The 20,174-nt window shown below is 41.1% G+C and overlaps 1 protein-coding gene across 6 annotated transcripts; it reads right to left on the bottom strand.

Annotated features, from left to right (window-relative positions):
* Nucleotides 1-1,016: 1,016 nt before the first annotated feature.
* etv1 (ETS variant transcription factor 1) lies at nucleotides 1,017-19,246 on the bottom strand. 6 transcript variants are annotated; one of them, XM_045718407.1, is made up of 14 exons: nucleotides 19,122-19,246; nucleotides 18,939-18,999; nucleotides 18,625-18,744; nucleotides 18,090-18,180; nucleotides 17,741-17,788; nucleotides 13,119-13,172; nucleotides 8,350-8,479; nucleotides 7,220-7,411; nucleotides 6,683-6,930; nucleotides 4,707-4,778; nucleotides 4,535-4,603; nucleotides 4,249-4,418; nucleotides 2,948-3,049; nucleotides 1,017-2,780 (listed from the first exon to the last, which is right to left on the bottom strand). In XM_045718407.1, exons 3-14 carry the CDS (start codon nucleotides 18,667-18,669, stop codon nucleotides 2,553-2,555), a joined length of 1,449 nt encoding a protein of 482 aa, XP_045574363.1. In that variant the 5' UTR covers nucleotides 18,670-18,744; nucleotides 18,939-18,999; nucleotides 19,122-19,246; the 3' UTR covers nucleotides 1,017-2,552. The 6 variants fall into 6 exon arrangements, with proteins under 6 accessions (XP_045574363.1, XP_045574362.1, XP_014056077.1 ...); XM_045718406.1 differs by having other exon boundaries at nucleotides 18,939-19,246; XM_014200602.2 differs by lacking the exon at nucleotides 18,939-18,999.
* Nucleotides 19,247-20,174: the final 928 nt, after the last annotated feature.

The following is a 20,174-nucleotide window of genomic DNA, read 5'->3' as shown; positions in this document are numbered from 1 at the left end:
TTTATTTCAGTTGACTGTTTTCCTTATATGAACTGAAATTGTTGCATGTTGCATTTATAATTTTGTTCAGTATAGTTGAACATGTGTTCTTTATGACAGAATGTTAAAATTAGGTAAAATCATTTTTTTTTTACCAAGTTACACTTCTCAAAGCACTGAATTGGTGGAATGACCCTGTAATCAAATAATATGAAATCCATCATATTAAAAGTTAGGTGTTAGTAAATGCTTCAAAAAAGCAATCAGATGGATAAAGTTAAAGGGGCAATACATTGCACTATAGGCAATCAATAAAAACATCTAAGAGTAGGACCTATAATAGGGTTTGCCTGTAACCTGGCCTGACAAATTAAGGCAAGCTGTGTTTTTTCATTACTTACACATCCGTTTTCATTTTTCCCCCAGTGAAACCAATTAAACAACGCTTCCTTAAATTAGTCATTGATTTTTTTACGAGTGACACTTTACACGAGGCAATAATAACTTTAAGGCAGTGTTACTTTTTCATTACTGACACTCCAGCTTTTTAAGAGTAGGAATAAAAGACACCAACAATTGTCCAACATGAAAAAAATACTGCCTTAAATTAGACATTGATTTTTCTTTGTGTGTCACATGTGGTTAAATGCTTTGCGGTAGAGAGTATCCCCACCAACCTGGAAATTGACGAGTTACTTTTCTCCATTGCACTTCTCTACACCAACCCACACATGTTTGGTTGAACTGGTCTAATTGTTTTTATGCCTGTCAGTAAATCTACTGATTAATGTGGTTTTGAAACCTTACAGAATATTTGTGTTTAATGCAACAAGAGGTTTTGTGGTAAGATTGGCTGTGGAAATTACAACAAAAATTATATTTTCTATTTCAATAGTTGCCATAGATAGCTCACCAAGATCCCATACTTCTATTCTTTTTACAAATGTTTACTTGTTAAGACTTAAATAAATCAGAAAATATTGTATTCATGGTAAAAAAAAAAATACATATTTTCATGGGTGACAATCACGCATATACCAGTTTTTCAGCACTATTTTATTCCAGAATTTTGGCTATTGCTAATCCCATCCCAACCTGTATACTTTTTACAGAACTTCATCGTGGTGACCTCATTTTTTTCATTTTTGAAGAATATAAAACAAAACATATGAATAAACAAAACACTTAAACATAGAACGCAGAATTGCAGTTGCCATTATTTTTAGACTATTAAAATCACAGTTACAATTAGAAGCAGCAACCAATGTGCATTTACCTGATAACACATGGAAACCCTATTTCAGATATAACATGGATCTTTATAATACTATAAAATTCAAAATATTTCTGATACCTTTTTATTAAAATGCAACCCCTGTATGCAACATTTACACCATTTGTCTACAAACTAAAAAGGAAAGTTAGATATGATTTCATTTCATTTAGCATGTTTTTCTCTTTTTTGTACAGTATGCATTCCTCACATTACCTTTGATTTTAAAAGGGGAAAGCAACATTGTGTAATAGGATTTAAAAGGAATGTTTGTTTTGTACATTTCCCACATTGTGGCCTTGAAATATTGGATAACTAGTGTTATGGCTGAACTGCTACACATCATTAACATAAAAACCATTTGTGTCATATAATGTAGGACAAATCAGAATGAAATGTTTGTTCTAAATATGTAATTCATTAAGTTGACTGCTGGTGTGATATACATAAAAATGCAAAGACTAAATAAAGGTACAGTCTCTGCTTCATTTGTCTTTTAAATACAAGTCATTTGCATTACATATAATAAAGTATGTTTAGGGTGAATTTGATTGCATCTGACCGTTTCGTGTCGAATTCCTACAGGTCTACACAGTCAATGCGGTTTTGAAAAGGAACCCAAAACGCAGTCATATCATGATGTACTGTTGGGCAGTCAGTATTGGCAAAGGGGCACGTTAAAAACTGGTAGCAAGGCAGCATGTAGATGTCAACTAAGATTGGTATAATTACATTACTGTTTCAAGTCTATAATTATGTCACTTCACCATAAAAGTATCTTAAAAGCATGTCATTACAATACATTGCATTATTCACTTAAATGAGTAAGAAAGTACACATGATGGAGATGAAAGGGCAATTGAACAAAAAGAGGACTGAGAGAAATAATTAAGGATGCTTCCTGTAACTGTCGAAAAGATCAGGATGAATTTTTTTCTTCAAGCTCTGAGGATTCACCTGCCTAGACTGCAGGAATATGTCCATATGTGACCTTTGGCCTTTGAGTCCTGTCTCATACGAATACGGCATGCTCGGGGGGGGGATCCCTCCTTTAAAATCAACATAAACATCTGAAATGACCCAATTACATAGTTAGCCCCCGCAGGTTCACACACTGTCAGTCAGTCCATAAAGTGCACTCTCTATCCTGCAGTACGGCTTGGACGTCAACAAAATTGTGAAGAAAAAAGGTGGAGTTTGTGAGAGAGGGTGAGTCGGGGTCCTCTGAATGACAAAGTCTTTCCCCCCCGTTCGTAGTGACTGTGAAGTACATTGCAGTTCGGCGTCTTGGGGCTTTACGTTAATAAACGTAGCCCTCGCTGTACGGGTGTGGCGGGTTGCAGTAGGGCCCCGCCTCCTGCACGTAGGCCATGTTCTCGTCAAAGTGTGACAGCGGCACTGTGTCCTCCTCGTTGATCTGCCGCTCCATGTCCGTCTTCAGCACGGGCCGCTGATTGTCAGGGAAGGCCATGGAGAACAGAGCCTCGGGGTCGCACACAAATTTGTACACGTATCTCTCCCCTGCCACCTGGAGATAAGATTAGATAAGATAAAATGAGATTAACTTTATTGTCCCCAAAGGGACATTTGTCAGAGCACATGGTTGACTATGGAGAAGAAGGTATCACAGCTAATCAAAACACAGAACCATCGTCATATGTCTCTTGTCAGGGTGCAGCCCTAGGCCTCTTTTACCTTCTGCATAATGCCTTTTTCGTAGTAATAGCGTAACGATCGGCTGAGTTTGTCGTAGTTCATAGCTGGTCGATTCTTCTGGATTCCCCATCGACGTGCAACCTTTGTTACACACATCCACAAGCAGACAGACACACATAAACAAAGGGGAAATGGCCATGGTGAAATGAATAGAACCAGAATGCCATAGAAAGATCACATTTCTTATGTTTAGTCAAGGATTAGTGGCTTCAGTCTTGTAACATATTCCCTGTGCATAATAAGAGGTGAGAACATAACACGTAGTGTTATGTTACACAACTTCCCGGTAAGAATGCAATGACGTTGTCTAAATGTCAAAGCTTACTAATCCATATTTCCTAATAACAGCAATTAGAGTGGAACCAGACTCCACACCCCTTGACAGGGATGTGTTCATTAGGAACTTGTCACCCACCCAGTGTAGCAGGCAGCAGATGTTACAGCACCTGTCTACCAGACCACACAACCTCCCATCCTCCATTCTAAAGCCCTATTCCCACTGTCTCTGTATACCACTCTCTCTCTCTCCCTGTCTCTCTCTCTCTCTCTCTCTAACCCTGTCTCTCTCTCTCTCTCTCTCTCTCTCTCTAACCCTGTCTCTCATCCCCTCTCTCTCTCTCTTTCTCTCTCTCTCTCTGCCTGGACCCAACACTAAAAACATTGCGCCCCCTTTCATGTCCTCATGCTCATTCATGTGTTACACCTGCCCGGGCCAAAGGCAGAATTTACGGCCACCCAAAGCCCAAAGTTAGCGCGTTTGGTCACCTGATGGTATGAATGGCCGCCCTGTTCGCTGCAGCTGGCTGGTCCCACTGAGTTGGGCCATGTGGACCGATGCCAAGGTACACCCCCCCAACACACACATACACACACACTCCACTAACCATTACCCTACCAACACACCGGACACTGACTGTGCCTCTCTGTCTGCGATGTGAGCGCACAAACCCAGACCTGTTCTATTTCAAAGGGCCGAACCGTCAACACCGTTTATATTTTTAGGAACAGGTTAATTGAAATATTTAGTAGGCCACTCTCCGGTTGACAGTGTGTTTGATTTGATCAGATTACATACTTTTAGCACGTGGTGAGGCAATAAAAAAAAGAACGTCAGTACGGTACATTGCCTCGTTCAAAACGTTTCCTAACACATTATTCTGACCGTTTGAAGAGCAGGTTTCACCTCAAACTCACTTCAATGATCAGAATAATCTGGTCACTGTTGCATGAAGGGACTAAGATACTCTATGTGGAATATGATGAGACAGACATGCTCTCACCTCCTCAGGCTCGATGAGTTTGAACTCCATGCCCCGGCCAGTCCAGGCGATAAAGTGAGAGTTGGACGGGTCATCCAGGAGAGCCACCAGGAACTGCCAGAGCTGCAGTGACCCTCGGCGCTGGTAGGTTGGACCTTCACGGTACAGACCTGACTCCTGCTTTATGTCACCTAGAGTGGGGATGGTGGGAGGAGGTTGTCATTTCACATGTTTCAATGACTTAAAATGTCTTTGATTGAAATTACAAGTGAAAGCAGCAGTTTGTGTCGACTCTTGGACGTCTCACCTTCAACCTTTTCGGGGACCACGCAGGTGTCGTCGTAGAAATGTCTCGCGACTTTATCGAACATGCAGCCTGATAGATGAGACAGTGTCGAGAAATCGCATTAGGAAAACGGCAACTTGGACGGGATGAATAACTCAACCAACATGCATATCTCCCAAGCGTCATCCCTCACCTTCAGTCCTGCTGCTGTGAGCCAGATAGCCGTCTTGCCTCAGGTAGACAGAATGGCAGCTAGGCACTTCTGCTGGAGACAGGGGAGAATGGGTGTTAGAAGCCCTTAAGGCAGCATTAGGACAGTATCAGATATCTGAGAGTAGTCAGTTACTGCTCACTCACTGCCCCTGATAAAAGAACATGTCTTCTAGCATCACACTGGAGCTCAGTCAACACTACGCTTACAATATGAAACTAGTACTGAACAGTGTAGTGTCATAGTCTTGGCTAAGCTCAAGATAACCTATTAGCAGCGCTGGAGTAAATGTAGCATAACGTGTCGGCCATGTTTTCTGCCTGTTCTGTTTCTTCAGCAGTGAAACATGATAGCTGTGATGACTTTGTTTCACTGCCGACAACTTCACTGGTACTATTTACAACAGTATAATATTATACTGTATATGTCTGGCCCTCCTACAACATTACAGCTGCTGGTTACAATCAAAGGGCCGAAACAGTTACAAAGTGAATGGTCAATAAAATGACTAATCCTGTTAATTTAATTCATCAAAGTAATGGGCTTGTAGAGGAAATTACTGCTAATGAAATTACCAGGCTCCCCTCCCATCCTCTCAACAGACCTGGTCTAGTAAACAAGCTGCAGAATGACCGCTAATAAATTCGCCTAAATGGTCAATCTGGGATATAAAACATGCTGGAAAAGAACTCCCTCTGTTCATCCATGCCATCGAGATACATGGAAACCTGTGTAAATGTTTGCAGGGTAGTGTTCATTAGACACCAAACTGAAGACAACAGACTGAAATAAACTGTCCAGTATGGCTCAGTTGGTAGAGCATGGTGCTTGCAACCCCAGGGTTGTGGATTCCATTCCACGGGAGGACAGTATGAAAATGTATGCACTCACTACTGTAAGTCGCTCTGGATAAAAGAGTCTGCTGAATAACTCAAATGTAAATAGTGAGGACTACCTGGATATAGAAACATTGGTTTTCTGTTGCGCTCTCTTATGAACATGTCCCTGTTGAAAAGGGCTCATGTTACAGAGAGAAGGCCCACTCAAAGGGAGCTCAGTGCTGTTAATATTGAAATCTTTCTCTGCAGTGGATGCCACATTCCACCCTGACTGGGCACACTATTACACCACTCCACAGTAATCTCTCCTTGAATGAAGCCAGCAGTCCAGTGCAGGTTCATTCATTCATGCCCCGGCGTGGCCTCAGGCTTCTGGGACCCGGGGGGGTTAGAACACTCCACCACCCCTTCTGCGGGGGCGGACTGTGACCAGGCACAAAGATTACAGCACCACAGGAAATGGAGCCCGGCACAGACACCCAAACCAGAACCCCCTGCGCTAATAATGGGTTAATCCAATCAACAGGCCCATTCCTCAAATGACAACTATCTGGTCTGATTAAAAAGACGGTGGTTTGATGCCGTGGTGGGTCCAAATGCTCAAGTATTTGGTTATATTATTGAGTGAAAAGAGTGTCCTTTGGTTGAATTTCTCATATTTCTCTAATGATGGACACTAAAATATAAATATGCAGTAGGCTACATTTTTCTATAGTTCTTACCCTAGTTATAGATTCAATGGTTGTAAAGATGGGGAGAGGTCCGGCCGTAATAAAGAGATGTTCTGCTTTTTTTTGACACAACACTCCACAAAGCATGTCCTGCAGGCTGTATGTATTGATATGTAGGCTACATGTGAAGTTTTTAAATGTGTGTAGTTCTGTCCTTGAGCGGTTCTTGTCTATTAACATTCTGTATTATCTCATGTGTCATGTTCTGTGTGGACCCCAGGAAGAGGAGCCGCTGCTTTCGCAACAGCTAATGGGGATCCTAACAAAATACCAAATACCAAATAAGATAATGACAACACAATATTAAATACAACATATTTTACTGTATCTCTATGACCACCCCCGCCTCCCCCCAATAAAGAAGAAGACACCCATCACACCCACTCACCTGAGTCATAGGTGAAATCCCTGGGCTCCTGTTTGATCATCATGGAGGGGGGGTACGTGGGGGGAATGGGCGCCCCCACCATGGCAGGGTGCTCAAACAAGGGGTCGGGGTACTCCTGCTTGAAGCCTTGTGGGGGGAACAGGATGTTGGGCTCGGACATCTGTCTGTGGTACATGGGCCTTCCGTCCCGAGACATCGACGGTGGGGAGGGGAACGAGTGGCAGGGCTCCGACAGCTGACGTCGAAATCTGACAAAGGAAAAAATATGACATTTTCACAAATTTTCATGATAACCGATTGAGACAGATGGACTGACATAAATACACATGTTTATACCTAAAGCTTGACAATTTATACAACCCTCGTGTCTAATTAGAATGGTACATCTAGATTCTGGTAAACTGTACTGAATGTACTAAAATGATCAAATAAACGTAAAATGTGCACTTGAAACTATGTCGATAATGTTTTGTTAGTGCCAGTTTAAAGATGATGTAGTGGTGGCCTCAAGTATACAGTAGCTGTGTAGTACAGTACCTGTGGTCCATGGAGTAGGCGCTGTCAGGGAGGGGCTGGGAGGGCTGGAGGTGGGGGTACGTCCTGTCTGGTTTGGGGGTGGGGACTGTCGTGGGTGAGCCATGATGAAGGGGGGACACGGGGGTGCTGCAGGGGGGCGTCGCTGGGCTGGAGGGCTTCATGCCTGTGGGGTGTTTGTGCTGCTGGTAGGCACTGAGAGACACACGGGGTGGAGGGATCAGTCTGATGTTGTTTTTACATTATATCCATGCATGCCATTTGACAGAAGCCATTGTAGTGCGGCCTAGTATTTGAACGCTATCCTTTTTCATATCCAATCGTCTTTTATGTTATAGTGAAACTGTGAAAATGACAGTTTAAAAACTTTTCGGACAAAATTCTGAATTTGAATTTTTACACATATTCCTTCTTTAAGAAAATATATATTTTAGCGTATTTGTTTAGGGTTTCAAATACTTTTGTGTCGCCTCTTCTAGAATACTTCTTCAAGATGACCCTTGACGTACATGGTACTGTAATATCGTAAGCATATATCAAAATCCATATATCAGAAGTCAAATCAATTCACGATTTCATGTAACTAGGCAACTCTTGTGCCATGGGTGTATTGGTTCATTTGAAAAAGCAGTTCATTGAATTGAATTTAATTGAACTTGCACCTTAGGTAGACAGTATATTATCCTAGATCTATTCCCCAAGTCAAGTGCATCCAACTTGAAACATTTAGCACAGCACCTGGCCTTTTGTTTCATAGGGAATGACTGCAATTAAGTAATACAGCATTGAAAACAGGGTGGGAAGCCAGAAGTACTGTAGTTTATCAAGCAATCATAATGAAGCAGTCATTATCCATCCAACAGTGTGGAGATATATTGGACAGCCTGGAGAGATGAAAAAAGACTGCACAACGTGTGTTTAATGTTTATTTTAATCAAACCACATTTACCTGCAGAATCCTTGTGAGATGTCACTACAGGTCAAATAAATACTACTTCAATACCCCACAGGATATTTTCCAAACCACCAAAACCTATGATGTTCATTTTTGGGTGTTAGTCTATTTCTTTGTATGCAATCTGGCTCTGTTGGTTCCAGATAGGGGAAAGTGACTGGTGCTGTGGCTTACCTACCTGATGTTGTACAGGCACTTCTCCCCATAGTGGAGTTTGAAGGGCCGCTCCTGGCCACAGGTGGAGCCCAGCTCGGAGCAGGGGCTGTGGGGCTCCTTCTTGATCTTCAGCTGCAGTCCGTGGAATGCCACTACGACATGTATGTGTGAGAGGGAGGGAGGGAGGATGGAGAGGAGACAGGTGGAAAGGTACATTAGATTGGTGATGTTGAAACATTTATTCAGTAACTCATTCATTATTTATCTGTACTCAATATGTCCAAATGTACAATAGTCATATCACCATGGAAAGTAAACCTCTTTTGAAGGCCCTTCCACCACATATAAAATCCTTACTCAACACATAAAAGCATATCCAGTACTTCATCTTACTCCACTGCTATCCCTAAGGCCAGGGCCGGGAATATCTATGCAGACTATTTCTAATTCTAAGTCCAGAATCCCAGTCTTCATCACTCACTGTAACTCACTCTTCCTTCCTGAAATATGACAATCTCAAAGCAGGGCTAGACTCCACTAAATCCCTATCACATTTCAGCTAACTGCCAATACTGTCCAGACAACACTAACAAGGCCCATTGATCTGAGCCCACTCTCTGTACCTATGCCCAGTTTCCCACAGTGGCCTGTGCATTTAAGAAGCTGTTAAGTGCCAAATCAGTCCTGATTAACGTCCCATCATCTTGAGTCATGATCAACACTAATTCAATTGGCCACGCTGATGAAAACCCAGTCAGTCAGGATCAAGTCAGTCCTGGGTACCTGGAGAGCTAGCGTGTCATCGCTAATAAACACACGTAGGCTACGTACGTGCACGAACATGCACACGCGGTTGCACCAGGCACATCCACAATGACTGAGGAGAGTATAAACCCAAGTAGATAGCGATCATGAAGGGAAGTGAAAATCTATCAAACTAAACAAAAAACAAAAATTGCTTGTCTTTTCTCTGGTTATTTAGGGCTAGAACCATGCTCAAATGTCTACATGGGCGATTGCCAGCCCAGTGTATATTTTTCTTGAATGGGCCTTGTAAAACAAGTCCATTCCGGGGCTGATGACTGAGGAAGTAGTTTAGGGGTTGAGGAGCTGAGAGAAGCGGATGTTTTGAGTTTCTCACTGCTGACTGACAGCTTGGCCTGTGTGACAGTGTCACAGTCTCTCTGTGTGGAGGAGTCAATCTGTCAACACCCCATCTGACGCCTGGGTCCCAGGGGACTGATGCACGGGGCACGTTGTGGCAAAGCACAGGGGATGTTCACAGGTCTCGCTGGCCTCGGTGGGGCGCGACCTTTACGGGTCATCGATCGGAGGTCAAAGTGGTACTTCCTGAGGGGAGACATTTGACGAGGTCGAACGGCGTCACAGGAGTCGCAGACACAGTGGCTGCAGCCTTATCTGGCTAATTAAAGGCTTATGGCAAGAGGGACAATAAGTAACAGAGACTTATTGTTTACTGTTTTGTGATGTACATGTATTTATCAATGGACATACACTGAATAAAAATATAAACACAGCATGTAAAGTGTTGGCCCCAATGTTTCATGAGCTGAAATAAAAAATCCCAGAAATGTTCCATACGCACAAAAAACGTATTTCTCTCAAATTCTGTTTACATCCCTGTTGGTGACCATTTCTCCTTTGCCAAGATAATCCATTCACCTGGCAGGTGTGGCATATCAAGAAGCTGATTAAACAGCATGATCATTACACAAGTCCACCTTGTGCTGGGGACAATAAAAGGCCACTTTAAAATGTGCCGTTTTGTCACACAACCAAATGACTCAGATGTCTCAATTTTTGAGGGAGCATACAATTGGCATGCTGACTGCAGGAATGTCCACCAGAGCTGTTGCCAGAGAACTAAATGTTAATTTCTCTACCATAAGCTGCTTCCAACGTCGTTTTAGAGAATTTGTCAGTACGTCGAACCGGCCTCATAACCGCAGACCACGTGTAACCACGTCAGCCCAGGACCTTCAAATCTGGCTTCTTCACCTGTGGGATCGTCTGAGGGGGGTGGAGGTGCTGAGGAGTATTTATGTCTTTAATAAAACCCTTTTGTGGGGAAAAACTCATTTTTATTGGCTGGCCCTGGCTCCCCAGTGGGTGGGCCTGGTTGCCAAGTGGGGCCTATGCCCTCCAAGGCTGACCCATGGCTGCACCCCTGCCCAGTTACGTGAAATCCATAGATTTAGGGTCTAATGAATTTATTTCAATTGACTGATTTCCTTATATGAACTGTAACTCAGTAAAATCTTTGAAATTGTTACATGTTGCGTTTATATTTTTGTTCACTATAATTATGGTTTATGAAATTATGTTTTTGTTATACAACACAGTAAGTTAATATGCAAATTAACTGAATGCGCTACAATGTTAAGAATAGCTCATGCGCTCTAAGAGAGGCACCTAAAATAGAGATGGAAATGTCACAATAGATTTATCAGTGGGGTGCCAAATGTACTCCAATCAATATGGAAGACATCACCTGTAATGAGAACAGATAAACCTTTTTAGAATGTCAGGTCCATCAATGTTAAATTGCTGTGATTATCTACAGATTGATTTATCTAAATGACTGTGTTTCTTAAGAACAAGCATTTACGACAGTTAATTACATCATTTTGAATGGATTTCATTTGAATTTCTCAACTATTCTGTCAACTTCTTTGGCTGGTTTTCTGTACAAAATAAACATGTGTTATGCTTGCTCACATTATTTGCATTTTAATATTTTGATAAGAAATTACTATTGTTTGTTTGGACCTATTCCTTATTTAGAAACCAAAGCATACATTTGGTTCCAAACAACATTTTGATCATTGATTTTTATAAATACAGATTTTAGTCTATTTGCATTTTGTCTCTGACTTTACGCTTTGCAGTGCACAAAGTAAGTGCACACTATCTCTTTCATTGATTATTTCAGTTCCCTTATTTAAATCATATTTGAAATACCTCCCAACCAGCTATGCCGTTCACAGTGAATTTTCTCAATACAGCCACTATATTAGCTGCAAGCTAATAAATGTCATTTTGGTGCCAATCATTCCAAATTACCACAAACCGCCCTTGAGGGCAACAGTTGTGTGCGTTGGGTTACAAACTGTGTATTTTGGCATTTACAGCGAAGTCTACTTTTGGCAGATATTTCTCCAGTCCATTCATAAAATAGCAACAGGGAGAGAAAAAAAATCAATTTTCACAAACTAAGTGCTTGCCATTACTGTTAATGTTAGGAGCTTATCTGCTGATTACATGTGGTCTCATTTTACACCACCTACAGTACTTCTTCATACCCTGCTAAGTTATGCTAATGAGAGCATGGAAACCACTAACATTGAAGGTATTAGACAAAGAAAATGTCTCCTCCATGTGCAAAGCCTTAAAATTCAGTGTCTGGAAGTTTCCCTTTCAAATTTGATGTTTAGTATGGTTGACGGACATGGAAAAATTGTCCACAAGTGAGGTGATAAAGTGAGGACATGAATGCTTCTCTTTGAAGCTCAAAAAAATATGTAAAAAAGATCAGCTTATATCAAAAGTGTTCTCAAAGTCTATTGCCACGTTTCCACCTGTTCTCAATGTATATTTCTTCATACTGTAAGAATGAATTGACTGCACATGTCATACTCCTCGTTTTACCTCTATTGACCTCTAAACAATCCCACCATCCTCTCTCACTCTCTCCTTGGTGAAACCCATATTGGAGTGCTGCAGGCTGGGACGCCTGCTCGAGAGCCCAACCACGGTGCCCTCGCCCTCCCTCCCACCATCTGTTTGTGCCTCTCCAGTCTGCTCTGGCATGCCAACAGGACGTTTCCTATGGTCAGCAGTCTCCTACTACAATGGACATGATGGGCCATGGATGGCTTTGAAGGACATGGGGACCTCAAGACCTTATGGATGTTACTGTGCAACCATTTTGGATCCTATAGTGGCTTTGTACCATACTGTACGTCAATGGAGCTCAGAGAAACTGGTAGGAGGTTCCTCAAAGCCAAACAGTTCCTTGAGACATATGTAGAAATAAAAGTATTGAAATGAATAAAATAGGTGAATATCAAACACGTGAGTGATAAAGGGGGGTAATGGTCATTACAGACACAGTTTCCTGCTTTCTCACTGTTGCACAGGCCTTTTGGCTCATCTAAAAGACATGTGCTAGCACTGGATCCCACTGAGCTCCACTCACTCCATTTCTGTCTCCACGCTGGCTGACTTCCTTCATAACCACACAGTGCCAACAACAGCCTCGCCTCCACTCACTTTAAATGCTCATTGTACTGTGCCACCAAGTGCATTATAATGTATAACGCATTTGTGTCAAGATATATTGGATTTCTTCCAGTATAACCACCACAACACATACTGACAGTTACAGAGGATAAAATACTGTAGGAAAATATTGAGTTTGAGATTATTATATATATACATATATATAAAAAAACACTATTTGATTATTATCACTCATTGCAAACGACTCAAAATATTTAGATGTTTTCCTACATAAATAAACCCCAGTGCTATAATATCATAGCTACCTATTCTACCCCCTCTCTTCTGCCCCTGTCTGCCAACCCGCAAGACTAGCTCTCTGGAGAGCACATGTGAGAGTGAAGGTGGGAGTACTGAGAGACATGGAAAAACACACACACTCACACATACACACAAGTGCAAACACACACACACACACACACACACACACACACACACACACACACACACACACACAAATACAATAACATTGTGGCATCATATACTCACAGTTTTCAGTCTGGAAGTCTGGGACAAACTGCTCGTCATTGTCGGGAACTTGAGCTAAAGAAAGAATCAGAGAGGAGAGGAAAGGAAAAGGTGATTTTCAAGCCGATGGACAACACCAGATTCATGATATCCAGTCTAACCATCTCAATCCTTTCCTTTGGCAAAAAGCCCCTAAAGACATAAAAAATCCCTTTATGGACATTTATCTATTCATGAACAAAGCAATGTAACCACAGAATCCTCCCAATGTTTATCCACGGTATAACGCACTGATGGACAAACAGAATGCAAATGGGGTAGCTAAAAGTTAAAATAACGGTCTCTAGGGAGAAATAATCTTTCTCTTTATTACATAAGTCCTGAGGTTGTCTAGTCAGTTTTTTGATGATGCTGTAGCTTCAGGAGTTTGCTATCTCCACGCCGATAGCAATAACACCCATTGTTAACAGTAGCTAATTGGGTTCTTCCCCACTGCTGAATCCACCTGTACCTGCCAAGTCAGCTCTGCTCCAATTCAGAGGGTTTCACCTATCATTCACACTCCTGTGCTTTCGGCTAATGCTAAGATAACGAAGGCTCTGCACAGGGTCCAATTAGGCATGTACATATTTATATCACACATATTTGTACTTTTTAGGTCCCTGAAGTTTGACGAGTTTGGAGAATTGTGGCAAACGGCAATATGAGAAATTTAAATGTGTCATTAGCACGTCTATTTTTACGGACAAAGAGGTGGATTCTCATTATCACTGAATCAGTATCATGTCGAGGCAGGTCTGTATCACATGATCAAGTTGTTCTGTATTTTCACTTTCAAAAGGATTTTCACTTTTCAAAACGAGAGAAAACAAACAATCCAAGAAAATGTAAAAATAAAAACTCCTATTTTCTCACAATATAAGTTGTGTAAAAACAAGTGAAAAACTGTTAGGTCAAGCCTTGTGTGAACTAATATTCACCGTAAAACAATTGTCAATAAAGTACACTGTTCTAATACACACTTGATGAATTGTATTGTATGGTGCAATACTGTATAGTGATAAAGATCAACATAACAGCAACTGAAGTATAAATTGTAAAACCCTGTGCACCTGCTGACTTCAACTCTTTGTGCCAGCCAAGCCCCCTCTTGTAGAGGGTGTGGTATGCACTGTGATTTCTGCATCAATATGGCCATTGTAAGAACTTGAACCGTTTCATACAAAGCACCTTTTAGTGCAAAATAATGTCATACCTTGCCACTATAAATAATTACAAACCAGAACTTTCTCTAAATTCAAAATACTGGCTCCACCACAAGACCATGACTGGCAAACATTCACCCAGTGCAAGCCGGACCACTCAAAGAAAAAACAACAACGTCTCGACCACAACCGTGTACAACTTCTTTCTACCTCAAGTTTGCTAGCACTGTGTAACACACGCGCACTGCAGACATCACAAAGTCGCAAGGTTCAAAGCGAGAGGGGAAGAAGGATGGAGACGGACAGGCGGAAAGGAGAGGGGGACAAAGTGATGTTGCAGCCAGGAGCTGCAGCAGGATGTATGAGTCACTGGACCCAGTCTGTGAATGGGCCAGCTGATCCCTGCAACAATTCCTGGGGCGAGCACCAAAACTGGAACTCTGCCGCCATTCACAAAAAGAGAGAGAGAAAGAGAAAAAAGAAGAGAGAAAAGAAAAACAGCAAAGCCCCATACACAGGCCCTGAGCAGTAGTGGCACATCCTTTGTCTTTTCCTCAACCCGTTCTTTTCATCCCAGCCCTGTTGTTGGCGCGCTAACTAGATTTGTTTGAAACCCAACACCATCAGGCTCCTGTACCTACAAGTGCTGTGTGTCTGATGGTGTTCGGTTTCAAACAAATCTAGCTAGCGCGCCAGCAGGGCTGAGATGAAAAGAACGGGGTGAGGAAAAGATTTACCGTCTCCTTTTAAAACTTTGCATTCAATAGGCCAGACTACATCAACTATCATTTTCACATTTGTGTCAACATTTTTTTTTTTTTAAATGACAGTATTCTAAAATTGTGGCAACCTCACCAAATAGATCTCAAAGTGAAATTGATACTTGAAGAACTCCCAAAAAGAGAGAGAAAAAAAGCCTTGGCCAAAATGGCCAGGTTAAGAACCCTTCAACCTCTCGGTTTGTGATGTCGGAAATTCAGTCTGTCTCCCATAATTCCTCCTCTTATTTCCAATTACCTGAATGAATAAATCTTTGAAATAGGTAGCTAGGTATTCCTTTTGAACTTAATGGACAGGAAGTAATTTATTAAATCTACTTCAATCTTGAAACGTACATCACATTGATCCATGACATGCAGAACTGTACTCCTTACAGTAATATCTATATCAGGAACCAAGTCCTTTTTCCCCCACTTAAATACTAAAATATTAAAACGACATCTTACTCTTTTACAAGCCCTGCAGTATATACTTCATAATCTAACTGGCAGAGAGTAGCTGGTAAAGTATTCCAATATCTATTTCAAAGCATACTTTTCATTTTTAAAACCCCTAAATTACACCTGCAAGCATTTTTAAATGTATTAAAGAATAGATGAATCTCATCAATGATTAAGTTGCCTATCCACCTGTGCAAAGCAGGGAGAAATATGTTTCTACCTCTGTGGAAAATGTAATAAGATAACCGCAAAAAAAATAAAAATTAACAGAAAGCATTACAGTTCATTGAGTATAATAAAAATGTATATTATTGGTTAAGGATCTGCTGTATACTTTAGACCTTAACATTACGACTAGAATCATCTGCCAGTAGAGACTAAGGCCTACTGGATAAAGTAACAGGTTGTCTTGCTCAATACTTATATAGTGCAACAGTAGAGCTGAAGAAAGTATCTAAACAATTTACCATAAGTATACATTTTTCTATTTGAAATATCTGGTCTGAATATAAATCATCAAAAGTTCAATCTGTCATCAAGCCTCGATTCCCCTCAAAGCTTGAGAGACCAACAAAGGACAAAAGCCCTGACACTGACATAGATTGAACCACAAAAGAATGATGGCATTATTGATACCAAATGTAGCCTAATCCTAATCCAAACAATATTTGTATTAAATAGTTAGCTGACACAAGATGTTGGCATGTTTTTGTCTCCCATAATGCAGTCCACATAAATCAATGATGTGTAGTGCATATAAGGAGAAAAATAAAGATGCAGTGCATTGAGAAGGATGTCTCACATACAGAGATAAACGCTGTTATACTATGTGTAGAAAGGGAACTCATGGTACATTTACAATACGAGTTAAAGTGATGGGACCAAATTATACAGCACAAAATGTTGTGGGCTTGTTTTGGTCCCTAAGCAAGAGGCAAGTACAAACTTCAAGATTTGTCACGCATGCATACAATCATATTGACATGGGAAATGATAATGATTAAAAAGTCATGTAGATTACTTTTATAGAAGCTACAAAGAACTCACATGTTGAATCCACATCCTACTTCATATTTACACCACTATTTACTCAGAGTCTGAACCTTTGTGATTTCATGTTTTAAAACCTAATGCCAATAACATAGATTGGACATACTGTATATTATAATTTATAGCTCACTCTAAAGGTAATCAAAGCAATAGTAACATCCAAAATGTACCAACAAAAGTTTTAAAGAATAAAAGGCCATGTTTTTCTGTTAACGCACAATGCAGCTTATTAGCAATCAATTAATTGTAAAGAATAAACATTGCAAACTAATACAAATGTCCCATGCAAAGAAAAGCATTTTCAATATGTAAATGATACTCAAGAGAAGAAGATCAAATGTAGATACAAACAGCAGACTAACACGTTTACAAACTTAGACATGCACAAACACAGGAAACATGCATCTTACGAAAATGGTACAGGCACAATATGATCAATATTCTTTACTAACCAAAACTTCTGTGCTGCAAACAGGGTGGAAAGAAGACACCCGCGCTTAAATCCTGAAGCATCACGTCTGAGTTATACCACACAGAGCAAGTCTTGCCATTAGAAAAAAAGTATTAAATAAACAAACAAAAAAACTAACTCAACAAAAAATCTCAGTTGCTGATCACAGACCAACTGATTTTTCTAAGTCAAAAGTAAATCCGTTATTTTTCTTCCAAAAGAAAAATAAAGAAACGGAGAAGACAGCTGATACTACAGCTATGGAGGATGATCTTTAGAGAGATGCGCTGAGAGGAAAAGAAAGAGATTGAGTGAGGGAGTGTGAGAGAGAGAGAGAGAGCGATAGAGAGTGAGGAGATGGTAGACAACCGGTGGAGTTGGTGCGGTGGTGGCGGCTCGTGTGCGTTAGCTCTTGCCAAAAGCAGAAGAGACAGTGAGCAGCGGACAGCTTTCTCTGGTAATTTGTGATGACACTGAGTAGAGCCTCCTCAGTCTCCCTCAAGACCACGCTCATCACAGTCTCTAATGTATGCATGACACACATGGTGCCTCTTCCACAGAAGCTTTAATTGGACTGCACGTTAGTAGGAATGGAACTTGGGGCCGATTTTTGTCTACATCTCTACCTTTCCCTTTCTCTCCAATTCTCTTACTCTGTCTTTTAAACCAAGTGAGCTTGTTGAGCTTCGACAGTACAGTAAATGGGTAAACACTTACCTTCCGCCAGCCAGGTCTCTTGCAATTGACTGAGGTCCTGGAAGAGTTCTAGGAGAATAAAACAATGGAGGACAAAAATAGGACAAAAAAGCTTCAGAAACAATTCCCTCCACTATGACAGGCTGATAGGCTTAGAATGCCATTGGAGGCTTGGCCAGATGATTCAGAGGCACGTGTGTAACTAATAACAACTCAATTTGGGTCTGTAGCCACTACTCGCAATCTTCACAGGTGAAAGTGTTGTAACTGAGATTTTGCTTAAGAGTGCAGGTGGCCACAAACCAATTGAATTTTGCTAAATGTTAAGAAGCCGTGAAATTAACTTTTTCGTCCCCTCTGCTCTACCTACCTTCAGTGTCCAGGGCCAGGTCAGAGTTAATTAATTTTATTTTTCTGTCATTTGCTGGTCTCTCGCTGTAAGACGTCTTCCCTTGTGGCCTCTAAAAGGGAGAAAACAAATCAATGTTTCCCACTGGAGTGATTCTGTTGTGTACTAGCACACTTACACAGATGACAGCTGAGAGAGCAATAGATGTCCATCAATCACACAGCTCACACACTTTTAAACTTGACCCTGTCCCTTTTCTTTACCTATAACTATTGAGGAAATGCAACACTTTAGTGATTACTAGTAATAACGTTATTACAATATTCCTTAGAATATATAACAGCATGTATTACACAGTAATAGTTCAAATATTATGCTATCCGTACATACATCTGCACATGGAGGAGGTGACTGAGCGACCAACTGAGTGACCAGCTTGCAGGTTTTACAGCAACTTAATAACACAATGAATAACAATGTCATGATATCTAAATGCTGTTTTATTTGTTATTTGGTCTTGGATTATACGTTTTAAAAAAAAGTGTCTCTCACTCACATTGGATTTAATATAAGGCACTTGTTGGTCTTGAATCCCATCCATTCTGCAACGCTAATGCTCTACTTTAATTGATAAGCAATTAGCCAGAATTGTCCGCAGATGTGCCGTCCGAACACCCTATATCAAGATGGATTGGGGGGAAGAACAAAATGAATGGACCGTCTAAACCTACCGAGGTAGTCGACCTGAAACAGTTTAATTCATAAAGGTACGAACACCTCCGCAGTGAACTTGCACTACGATTATCCCACTACAAACGTAAATAATTGATATGTTAGCTGCATAGCTCACAATGAGTTGTGTTTACTCACCTTTGTAAAGAGGTAGGCTATGCATAAGGTTGTTTACAAACGGTCCACTTCTTGCTATAGGCTGTGCCAAGGTTGGCGATAAATATTGAGAACAACCACCTAACGTGACCAAACGCTTTTAAAAATAATATTCTAAGGCAAAGGTAAACACAAAATAGAAAATAAAAGAATAGGGACACTCACCTAATTAATATGTGCCGCATTCATTCACGGGTTTCTGTCTGTATTTAGTAAGAAACAAAAGTCAGCGACGTGAAGCCCACTGCTGAATCTGCCGGCTGAAGCTCGCGCACACAGCTCTAGTGTTGCTTTCGCGCGGCATGGCTTCGCCTCCTGGGGCCTCCCATGGAAAAAGAAGGCTCTCCGTTTCCTATTGGTTGTCAATGTCTTTCACTGGATCCGATTTCCACCCTTCAATCAGGCACAGTTTTAATCAAGTGTGTTTAACTTCTAAAGAGAACAACTTGTGAAGAACAGTGTCACAACTGTGTGCGTGTCTGTGTGTGTGTGTGTGTGTGTGTGTGTGTGTGTGTGTGCTTGCGTGTGCATGTCATGTTGGTCTAAACTTTAATCAATGTTTCTCAAAAATTGGGCTCTTAAAAAGCCACTTATTATACTTTACTTTATGCTACATTTGAAAGAAGGAAATAGGTTACCTGTGGACAGAACCTGTTTTGTTTTGTTTGAGAGCATGTTTCTCAGAGCACGTTCTTGATCAAACACACAGTCGCATACACGTACGGTCGCATACACGCACGGTCACATACACGCACGGTCACATACACGCACGGTCACATACACGCACGGTCACATACACGCACGGTCACATACACGCACGGTCACATACACGCACGGTCACATACACGCACAGTCACATACACGCACAGTCACATACACACACAGTCACATACACACACAGTCACATACACACACAGTCACATACACACACAGTCACATACACACACAGTCACACACACACACAGTCACATACAAACACACACACAGTCACATACAAACACACACACAGTCACATACAAACACACACACAGTCACATACAAACACACACACAGTCACATACAAACACACACACAGTCACATACAAACACACACACAGTCACATACAAACACACACACAGTCACATACAAACACACACACAGTCACATACACACACACACACACACAGTCACATACACACACACACACAGTCACATACACACACAGTCACAGTCACATA

Source organism: Salmo salar, chromosome ssa05 (assembly GCF_905237065.1).
Source record: "Salmo salar chromosome ssa05, Ssal_v3.1, whole genome shotgun sequence".
Taxonomy (NCBI): domain Eukaryota; kingdom Metazoa; phylum Chordata; class Actinopteri; order Salmoniformes; family Salmonidae; genus Salmo; species Salmo salar.
This window is presented reverse-complemented; position numbering and strand designations above follow the sequence as displayed.

Excerpts from the sequence above, each read along its gene's own strand:
- etv1 (XM_045718406.1), bottom strand. The coding sequence starts at position 18,669 with ATGGATGGGATTCAAGACCAACAAGTGCCTTATATTAAATCCAAT. Across the intron at positions 13,173-17,740 it reads AGAGACCTGGCTGGCGGAAG|CTCAAGTTCCCGACAATGAC; the intron begins GTAAGTGTTTAC and ends TTCTTTCTTTAG. Across the intron at positions 3,050-4,248 it reads AACTCATCGAGCCTGAGGAG|GTTGCACGTCGATGGGGAAT; the intron begins GTGAGAGCATGT and ends TGTGTAACAAAG.